This window comes from Oncorhynchus nerka, linkage group LG27 (assembly GCF_034236695.1).
Source record: "Oncorhynchus nerka isolate Pitt River linkage group LG27, Oner_Uvic_2.0, whole genome shotgun sequence".
Taxonomy (NCBI): domain Eukaryota; kingdom Metazoa; phylum Chordata; class Actinopteri; order Salmoniformes; family Salmonidae; genus Oncorhynchus; species Oncorhynchus nerka.
In genome coordinates this window covers 71,998,675-72,009,601 of record NC_088422.1, presented here as the reverse complement: position 1 = coordinate 72,009,601, position 10,927 = coordinate 71,998,675, and the positions used below count along the sequence as shown (strand labels likewise).

The window sequence follows — 10,927 nt, the reverse complement described above, 5'->3', positions numbered from 1 at the left end:
ATAAAGTGTCACCAACAAAAACGTAAAAAATAGGCCTATGGCGAATTTTGGACAACTAGTAACTAACAGATTACATTAAGTAAGTAACCTATCCAACCCTGGGTGGAGGCCACATACTGTAGCTCTTCTGGTGCGATACACAGTACTGCTATTGTAAGAAACAGGTTATACTTTTATTTTCATGTACCACAATTGTCCAACTCCTCTAGGGTTATCCGTTGACTCTATATTTGAACTGCCATTGTATTCTCTTAGAGCACAGCACTCCGGTGAAATAAAGTATTCTGCTCAATTGAATCTAGCTGGACATAAGATATTGATTCTTGTCATACAGGTACAGTATCAATCATAATTTAGATTTTTGTAATACAGCTTTCCATCAATCACATAGAAAAGCACATGACAAATCCTGAAGTTTGCATAGATCTTTATTTTTCGTAGAATCTATCAATTAAATAAAAAGGACAAATTTAACAAGAGCAAAACAAATGTTTAAATTACAAGAACATTACACTGCACCATATATATATATATATATATATAGAAAAATAGGCCTTATTTTAGAGTTATGTCCCATCTAAGGTAGTCATTCTTTTACATAGGTCACTGTTTCTGTAAGGTACTATATGTAGCCCCAGGCCAAAGACTTCATAAGGAGAGGTGTGGAGAGGTGGACAGAGCTGGATGGGCCGTATGTCCAGAGCTCTGTTTAACCTCCATGAGTGTGTTTCTTCTGTAGTTATAACACACACACACACACACACACACAGCCTCATTCAGCCCTTTAGTGTATGGGGATGGGATACATTCTCAATCTGCTCCCTCCACATCCAACGCTGTATCTCAGCATACAGAATGTCTCAGCTCCACCACTGTCACCAAGCAGGGGGTGGAGATGGAAAGGTCTCTCTGCATTAAAAAGCAGGAATAACAAAGAGATTTTAAAAAAAGACATTCATCTGATTTATGAATCAATGCATATAGAAAACCTCAGATTGCATCATCTCCCCAACTCAGGCTCAGCAATCTGGAGCAGAACTGTACTGAACACAAGTCTAAATTGCCCTGTCTTTGGTAATGCCAGAATCTCTGCTGCAGTCAGCTGTAGTATTGAGGCTGCACTGCAAGGGGCGCAACCTCCTTCCCAGCAGCTGTCTTTTTCCTTAGACATACTGTTATAATGCAATATAGATTTCCACATTCAGAAGTGACCAATTTAGAGGAAACAATGTAAATGGGGGGGGGGTTGGGACATTAAAATGATTGCTCAACTGTAATTCTGGTAGGAAGAAAAATCTCTTAGGATTTATCAGTTACTTCATTATCATCAACGACAGCACCTTACATCAGCCAGGGTTAAACGGCACACTATTCCAGCGTTGTGGTAATTACATATTTTGCTCAAAGTTGGCCGTCATTACTTTGCACTCAGAGGATAGCAACTCCCCAATCTGTGTATGGAAGACTGTCTTCCTCAGAAATGTTTTTAATTACATAAGATTTAAAGCACAGGAATCACCCCCCTTTAAAAAACAATCCTGAAAACTATATATTCAGAGGGCATAAATAAGGATATATTAAATTACATTTAAATTGTGCCAAGACAGGGTAGGGGAGGAGAGAGAGAAAGAGAGACTGCAGCCCTACAGCCCTGGCACTGTAGATAAAGACATTTCAGTCTTATTATTACGGTAGAAGTGTAAATCAGTGTAAGGAAAACTCCTACAGTTCAAAAGAAATATCCTTCTCTGAAAAGCGTTCACCTTTGACCTATATAATCCTTCATCATCGCTATGGAACACATATACTCTGCTGCCGTTGCTGTGTGATCTGAGTGAGAGGACAGGATGAGCAGCTGCATCAATCTTTTATGCACGTTGTCACTATGACAGCCCCTCTCAGTGAAGCCCCCTATTATCTGCTGGAAATGAAAAATAACTTCAACATAAAAATAGAAGAAAGAAAAAGATAGATGGATCCAATATTTGTCCAATGGATGAATTAATGAGGTACAGATTGTAGAAGAAAGATATGCAGCCAAAAATTAACTTAAAAGTTTTTCAATAAAGATACAGTATGAGTAGAGAAAAAAAAACTCCTTTGGAACACATCTGAGCTGTAGTGTCGTTCAGGATATAATTCATTGGCAAGTATATGAAACAGATTATCTCTAGTTGGCATCGGCATCCCTGATGACGACTGGAGGGCGAGTGGAGAGAAGCTGTGATAAGTCTCAATGACAGATAAAAGATGTTAAAAGAAGTTTGCTTATTATAGCCAACCTCAGTTCTTTGACATAGGCAGATCTTTAAAGAACAGGGAACGGGAAACTACATAGGCCAACCAGTATCATAACTCCGCCTACAAACACAACCTTAGTATTCCCAATGTGGTCATTCCTTCCCTTTGCTCAACTGGACACCTGCTCACACACACTCAGACACACATATACCTTACTGAAACGAGGTAGGGAGAGCAGCAGAGTAGGGAGAGTGAAGTGCCCAGTCTGGGAATCATGGCCAGACTTTGTTATTCTCTCTCTCCTCTGCAGTGAGTAAAACCCTTCTCTCTATCACACACTCCTCTCACTACCTGTATAGCTGCTCAGAGAAGCCCACAGGAACCCTTGTGTTAAAAAAGTCACTTCTACAGTACTGAGCCCCATCCACAATACATCTCACTACCAATTTCATCCTCAGTAGCTGAGCAATTATAAGACTTAAGTGGAAAGCCAATGTAATTATTCATGGGTACTTTTTTCTTGGGAATGGGGTTTCAAATCATAGAGGCAGTATTATTTTGGTCTAAATTCTGAGGCCCAGTAAAGTGTGGAGGCGTAGCTGAGTGAACTGCTGACCTATCTTTGTGGATCTGGCAGCGAGCAAGCACTCAGTCCGAACCCCCCCCACTGGAGAACAGAGAGGGGCGGAGGTCAGGGGACTTTATATAACCCTCAGAATCACATGAATCCAGCATTCCTAAACCGCTCGGAATAAGCAGAACGCCTCCTGAATTCCGTGCTGGGGGTAGAGTGAGTGTTGCTAGTCTCATGACTCATAGCCTTGTATCCAGCCAGAGCTGAGAGATACTGCAGCATGGACACACACAGTAGCTCTGGGAGAGCCTGGGTCTGATTCACCAAAACACTGGAACTATGAGGACTCAAGCTGTGGCTTCTCAGAACCTGACCCTACCCCGATCTCGCTGTCTGCGCACACGCACAGCTGTGTACCCCCAATTTACAATCTCATACTGCACTGGAACTGGAGAGAAAAAAAAAGAGAGCAAACAATAATGGTTTGTTTATTGTGACAGGGAAACCCTGGAGACGTCCGGGAAATGGGCTGTGTTCAGAAAACACTCTGTCTGATGGTGATTGAGGGCGAAAGGGCACAGAGATACAGTTTAATAGAAAAGCACCCGAGTGTGAAGCGAGCGCCGAGCGCGCCCAGGCCATCCCTGTTCCACGTGACTCCAGTCTCCCATCAGGTCACCCACTACAGAGTGGAACACTAAACCTGGGGAATGAAACCCCATGAGAGGAAGAACGTGGGAGCGAAACAGGGAAAGAGAAACCAGAGGAGGGGAACATGAGGACAGGGAGCCCAGAATTAGACGAGTCAGAGTGATTGGGGGGAGGAATACAAAGACAGGAGGGGGTTAAAGAGCACTTTGTGTTTTGATAAAGGCAGTCTTCTCATTGTGTACGTCAAACTCATCGTTGTCGGAGTCAGTGTTCACCCCTTCGTCACCCCACACTGTAGGGATACCGCGGTACGACACCATTCTGCTGCTGCCCCCCAGGCCGAAGCCCCCCCTCAGGCCCGAGCCGGCCTCCTCCAGTGAGGGCAGTTTGGCCAAGACTCCAGACCTCAGCTGCAGCAGAACGAACACCCCAGCGAAGGTGGCCATGATGATCATGCAGCTGAGCACGGCGATGGTGACGGGCAGGCGGGAGCTGAGCTCTGGGCGGGGACCGGCATTGCCCTGGCCCACCATGAAGTTGCCAGGGGACTCCCTCTGGATCTGGTTGAGGTGCAGGCAGGTGCTGGACACAGGGTCCAGGTGGCTGTGAGGGGGGCAGGAGAGGCAGGCGCTGGGGCTGAGGCCGCTGCAGGTCAGGCAGGGGGGTTGGCAGGGCAGGCAGGAGGGGACCGAGGCTGGATCCACAGAGTTCCCCATGGTGTAATTGAGGAGCTGGGAGCCAGCGGTGTAGCCGGCTGGACAGTCCCTCACACAGCCTTGCTGGAAGAGGTAGTAGCCACCATTGCACTCTGCATACAGGGAGACGAGGAGAAACAGAGACACATTTTAGTACTGCTGGTGTCCAAATTCTTTATTTAACATGGTTAGTGCACAATCACCGCTAATAAATTGATTTAATTCACACAAACCTTCAATATGTGAACTGTATTTGAATAGTCTGCCATGACAATCATGCAGCACATTACGCATCGCCTCATTCTGGGGCATTAAAATCATGAGCCTGTGAATGTGCCCTCAACTTAAGCTGCATAATGTTCATGTAGCTTCTGCTAGAATGAACAGTTTCCTGCCGCAAACTGTTTGGAGTGTGAATGTGCATATTGTGTGCTGAGACAAATGCAGCGTGTGTAAATCCCTCATCTATCTGAGGAGAAATGCACTGTAGCATATCTATGCCCTGAGCCGTGCTTTGCCAACCCAGTTGGAAAAAATAATATCGCAGATATATAGACTTTCTAATAAGCTCTGAAGCATCTATCTGTACTAAGTTTACACATCCACGTGGACAGTTTGGCAGTGGCATTAGTGTGTTATCACCGCAGTAGTTTCAGTCGTAGCACCCTGTAACTCGTTATCTCCCCCAATGATTTGGAAAGCTAATCTCACACACACAGCTACTGAGCCCCCCCCAGCAGCCCACTCCGCAAGGCCCATTCCCCCCCAGCCTACACGGTCCGACAGACCATTACCCCAATCTAATTACTTGGTTCATAATCAGTTGTCATTCTCTCCCTGTTGAAGTGGGTGGGAGAGAGAGGAAGGATCAAATGAAATTGGAGAGCAGGAAAAGAGGAGGACAGAGGAAGGAAGAGAGAGGAAGAGGGTGGGAGTAGTGACAGAGGGTTGAGAGAGAAGGGGTTGATGACAGAGGCAAGAGGAAGGAAGAGAGAGGAAGAGGGTGGGAGTAGTGACAGAGGGTTGAGGGGGAAGGGGTTGATGACAGAGGAAGGAAGAGAGAGGAAGAGGGTGGGAGTAGTGACAGAGGGTTGAGGGAGAAGGGGTTGATGACAGAGGCAAGAGGAAGGAGAGGAAGGAAGAGAGAGGAAGAGGGTGGGAGTAGTGACAGAGGGTTGAGGGGGAAGGGGTTGATGACAGAGGAAGGAAGAGAGAGGAAGAGGGTGGGAGTAGTGACAGAGTGTTGAGGGAGAAGGGGTTGATGACAGAGGAAGGAAGAGAGAGGAAGAGGGTGGGAGTAGTGACAGAGGGTTGAGGGAGAAGGGGTTGATGACAGAGGAAGGAAGAGAGAGGAAGAGGGTGGGAGTAGTGACAGAGTGTTGAGGGAGAAGGGGTTGATGACAGAGGAAGGAAGAGAGAGGAAGAGGGTGGGAGTAGTGACAGAGGGTTGAGGGAGAAGGGGTTGATGACAGAGGAAGGAAGAGAGAGGAAGAGGGTGGGAGTAGTGACAGAGGGTTGAGGGAGAAAGGGTTGATGACAGAGGCAAGAGGAAGGAGAGGAAGGAAGAGAGAGGAAGAGGGTGGGAGTAGTGACAGAGTGTTGAGGGAGAAGGGGTTGATGACAGAGGCAAGAGGGAGGAGGGAGCAGTAGGGATGAAATTCCAACACAAATGATACAGTATGTCTACAGGGCTGGTCTGGCTGCACTAATAAGAGTTGTCATCTGCTAACTGGCTGAATGTGTTGATCACAGCCAGGCCCAGTCCTGGCCATTCTGCTGCTCTAGATGAGACCCAAAATATTCCCGCCCTCCTCCTATACCCCCACAAAACTAGAATAGTCCCATTAATTAAGTATTTTCCAGACGTTGAAGTGACGTTCATTTTAGGTTCTGAATGAAAGGTGAAAATACATATTTTCCGGATGTTGAAATCAGGTAAAATTTCAGTTCTGAAAGAAAGTTGAAAATTTATAGTCAGCCGTCTAAGTTTGGACCAAACGAAGGTCGGTCCAGACCAAACCTTTACCCAGTTTTTCTCCCCAATTTTGTGGTATCCAATTGGTAGTTAGTCTTGTCTCATCGCTGCAACTCCAGTATGGACTTGGGAGAGGCGAAGGTCGAGAGCTGTGCATCCTGCGAAACACAACCCAACCAAGCCGCACTGCTTCTTGACACAATGCCCACTTAACCCGGAAGCCAGCCGCACCAATGTGTCTGAGGAAACACCGTGCACCTGGCGACCGTGTCAGCGTGCACTGCGCTCGGTCTGCCACAGGAGTCGCTAGTGCGCGACAAGGACATCCCTGCCGGCCAAATCCTCCCTAACCCGAACGATGCTGGGCCGCCCCATGGGTCTCCCGGTTGCGGCCGGCTGCGACAGAGCCTGGACTCGAACCCAGAATCTCTAGTGGCACAGCTAGCACGGCGAAGCAGTGCCTTGCGCCACTCGGGAGGCCCAGACCAAACCAAATCTGAGCCAAACATAGACGTCTATAATTGGTTCAGGTTTGGTCTGGACCTGACCAAAAATCTACATCCGTGGGTGTGGAAATAAAATAAAAAAGACTGGTCTGGACAGGACCAAAAAAAGACACCCAATTGATTTCGGCGTCAGTCAGTGCTGACTGGGGTGTAGCCTACAGTGTCGGCCTGCAATGGAATTTTATGAATGCCCATCCATTTGGTGGGCCTACTGTTTGTATTTTTTTTTTTTTTTAAGGCAGTTGCATTTGCTTCATTAGTCCTGATTCCCATGACTAAGCTACCCTGCGACTAAGCTACCCTGCGACTAAGCTACCCTGCGACTAAGCTACCCTGCGACTAAGCTACCCTGCGACTAAGCTACCCTGCGACTAAGCTACCCTGCGACTAAGCTACCCTGCGACTAAGCTACCCTGCGACTAAGCTACCCTGCGACTAAGCATCCCAACTTTATCAGGAGTTACCCTGGGCCTATTTGCAATGAGAATGAATGCGTTTAACACAGCAGCAAATGCAGAAGTATCTTCTTTTTCCATATAATCAGCTCGTCAAAAATGTACCGATACAAACTTGAAACCAATGTAACCTACTGGTTGTCCATTCCATAATGTCATTAAAAAAAAAAAGTTTTACCTGTCCTGTTTTTAGGATTGTTTTGGGGCAGAATTATGTGTTATGTGTTGTTGGAGGTGCGTCTTGGTCAGTTTAGCTCGGAAAATCCGTCCTCGCCAACCTGCCGCCATGTTTACTCAATATCTCAGTAGATGTCTCTGAGGACGAGCTAATCAACAAACTCAACCATCCAGAGTTCATGCTTCACAACCTACATCTATGCCATTACGCCACTGACGATCTGATACAGTATACCAACAAGAGTGTTAAATTGTGATACCCAGGGGATCCTGCAGGGGTCAGACTGTTCCTGTCTCTCCCAGTCTTATTCTAGGGCAGTGGTCTCCAACCTCGAGCATGAACACTACCTTAAAATTGAACATGTCACAAGCTACTTTTTTTAAATTGTATTTTTCAAATAGGCACATTATTTTCTTCTCCTGTACCCTGCAACTCTTCCCCGGATCCTTAGTGAACCAGATTTGTGCTTTCTGTCAATATACCCAGGTAATATAATGGTTAATGAACAGTATTTGGCATGACAGGCCCCATAAAATGTGTATTTTCCCAAATTCAGATCTCAGTTTAATTTTATTTTTTACTCTCAATATAACAATTATTCATAAAGAAACAACGAAAATGGAGTCCATGTCAATGCTTAAACCACATCAGAAGACCATTTTTGAGGTCTGTAGAACACGTCATGGCAGAGTTTGCAAAGCAATGGCCAAATTGATACAAAATAATCATCACATAGCCTAGTTCTGTGAGGTTAAATATTTGTTCACATTTAATTGAGAAGGTTTATGGGGAATGTCCTTCTGTCTACCCACAAGACGCCAGTTATCATTAGACAAACGCGCACACCAAACAGGCAATATTGCCAGAATTCAATTGCCAGATAGTGTGTTACGCTTGGCTTTTTAGTCAACAGTGGCAAACCAGGGGTGGGATAATGTCAATGTGTCTTTGATTGGATAGTAACCGGTAGCCTTATGTTTATGACAATTTCTGATGGAACACATGAAGAAATGCATGTACTTTCAGAATTTAATCGGCAAGCTTATCGTAGGTGGGCTGCGAGCTACTGGAAGCTCGCAATCTATCTTTTGGAGACAAGCCACACACTTTTGATAGGAGAGCCAGTGTTTCATCTCTCTGGTCTTATCTGGACAGTGTGCAGTGTAAATGTACCTGATCATTAAATGGTTAGGTTTAGGGTAGGCAACGGAAGCCTGCAGAGCCACAGTGGGGCAGACTTTTGATCCATTAGACCATGATGGATTTAATTAGGTGCATTTGTGGTGTGCAGGAACAAAAGCCTGGGCACACCACAGCTCTAAGAGACCCTAGTTTCCTAACCCTAGGTACAGAATATACATTCTCTTATAGTAACCAATAGTAACCAACAGTAACATTCTTACCAATGCAGATCTGCTGTAGGTCAAAAGTCTTACAGCTGCCGTTACTGGGCTGAGAGAGGTCCTTGGCTGTGGAGCTGGGAGAGTCTGAGCCTGTACCATACAGCACCAGGGTGAACTGAGTCAGAGTGCCTAGACCGAGGGAGGGAGAGAGAGTGTTACACATAAGAAACAAGAGCACAGATCTCCAAGCCACCGTCTACGCCAGCAAGGCTCTGGCACTCTTCAGGGTGGGTTCTGTAATTGTAGCTTCTATCCTGCTCCTTTTATATTCTTGGATTTCCTGGATGGAATGACAGGAAAAGATTCCTAGAAGTAAAGCATTAAATGTACAAGTATACATTCTGGTGTTTCTGTATAGACCCGTTAGTTCAGAACACCACTTCCCGGGAGAGCCATTTATACGAGGGGCCCTTTAAGAGGGTCCAACTTCCTATATCACAGAAGGGGGGCTGAGAGATCTACAGCCAGAGGGAAGAAGGGGAGGGCGAGAAAGAAGAGTGAGAGAAAATAAAACGAAAGAGAGCGAGAGAAAATTACAAATAAATCCCAAAATATTGTCTGACAGTAGTGTGGCCTGGATGGGTCTTAGGTCATAGTTATTCTGGGTCATCCTGGGTTAGCCTGGGCCAGACAGCAGGGTCCTCCACTCTCCTGCTTGATTCACTCTCCCTGGTTTAATGAAGCTGATTTAGAGGTGGGTGTGTGGAGCTAGAGAGAGACTGCCTGACAGTTTGTATAAAGGGGATCAAAAGGAACGCTATCCAGGCACCAGACATTGCTGCCCTGCGTATAAAAAACACTCCCTATTAGCGGTCTGGAAGCATCTCACACACACAAAATCATCAACACATGAATGACGTACATGCACTGACGCACACTATGAAATACACAAATCCATTAACACATAAATCAAGCATATACTGCACATGCACACACTCTCTCTCACACACAGTACATCAATGAATCAAACACATATGATGCACAGATAAATGCAACCACACGCATACATCCCATCACACACATTCATTCAGTGACACTGCTAGTCAGACATGGTTGCCCTGTCACTCTTTCTGTCTCTGAGCTCCCAGACAATGTTCCAGACTTAACAATAGCATATGTTAAGGTAGTAAACAAGAGGTGTCTTACCATAGTCGCTGGCCCCTGCCACGTTTACCATCTCCAGGGTCCACTCCCCCCGAGGGTCCTCGTCCCAGGAGTGTGTGGTCATGAAAGCCCAGTCATTAAAGCCCTCTGACGAGTAGTCATGAGGCCTGGAGAGGGGAGAGACAGGAGGTATGTAATACAAGGTGTGTGTGTGTGTGTGTGTGTGTGTGTGTGTGTGTGTGTGTGTGTGTGTGTGTGTGTGTGTGTGTGTGTGTACGTACCTGGGAGCGAGCAGTGTGGAGCGGGTACCCTGTGGGCTGGTCAGGTAGATGCCCAGGTCGCCCCTGCGGTTGTAGGAGAGGGTGAGCTGGGCCTGGGCATGTTCTAGGGAGCTCACATGGTTGGCTGTCCCAACACAGCCGTCCACTGTCTTGGTGATCAGCAGGTGGCTTCCAATGTTCCTGGCACACAGATAAACAGCACATCAGCATATATGGACCAAATACATACATTTGCACAAAGACAGCATAGTTATTGAAGATGAAAATTGGCTTGGAGTGGCTTGTGTTTTCATGTTGCTGGCTTCTGGGGTCTGTGAGAAAGATGCCTCATCTGGGAGTGAGCATGTGACAGCAACTCTGTGTGACCGACGATAATGGTTCTCTGAGTGATGCTGCATGAGGGTGTGACTGTTGCTCTGGACTAGTGTGTGAGAGAGAGACTAGTGTGTGAGAGAGAGCCTGCTGAGGGCACAGGGTTTGCGGCCTTGAAACAGGATTAGCAACTCAGGTCCTGCAGCAGCCCTGTCCTCTACAGGACAAAAGTACCAGGCTCCCCCGACTCCCCCCAATCCGCTTAGCAGCTTACACACATCCACTACAACTGAACCCGGAGGAGGAGGAGGAGGGCTGTGGGGGGAGAGGAGGGCATGAGGCTTTAGAAAAGCTGTGGCGCCCAGCTGATAGAAAATACGGGCCGTAATCAGTGAACTGGGTGTAAAAACACACCTCTTCCCCCTAACTAAATCCCTTAAAATGTTAGAATCCAATCCGCAGCAGTCAGAGAGAGTGAAGGGGAAATAAATCCCCACCAAGCCAGCAGTTATCGCTCATATGTAACACCTCTTGTACTGTACAATGCACACT

At 46.5% G+C, this 10,927-nt stretch overlaps 1 protein-coding gene across 4 annotated transcripts in view; it reads right to left on the bottom strand.

The window, feature by feature from the left end:
- Positions 1-410: 410 nt before the first annotated feature.
- The window catches only part of LOC115112301 (furin-1-like), a 101,256-nt gene continuing 90,739 nt past the window's right edge, over positions 411-10,927 (bottom strand). For all 4 annotated transcript variants that reach the window (XM_065011967.1, XM_065011966.1, XM_065011968.1 and 1 more), the window contains 4 exons: positions 10,064-10,243; positions 9,825-9,949; positions 8,679-8,807; positions 411-4,274 (listed from right to left, as the gene is read on the bottom strand). In XM_065011967.1, coding sequence (XP_064868039.1) covers positions 3,661-4,274; positions 8,679-8,807; positions 9,825-9,949; positions 10,064-10,243 — 1,048 coding nt within the window. In that variant the 3' untranslated portion in view covers positions 411-3,660. The remainder of the gene's footprint in view (positions 4,275-8,678; positions 8,808-9,824; positions 9,950-10,063; positions 10,244-10,927) is intronic.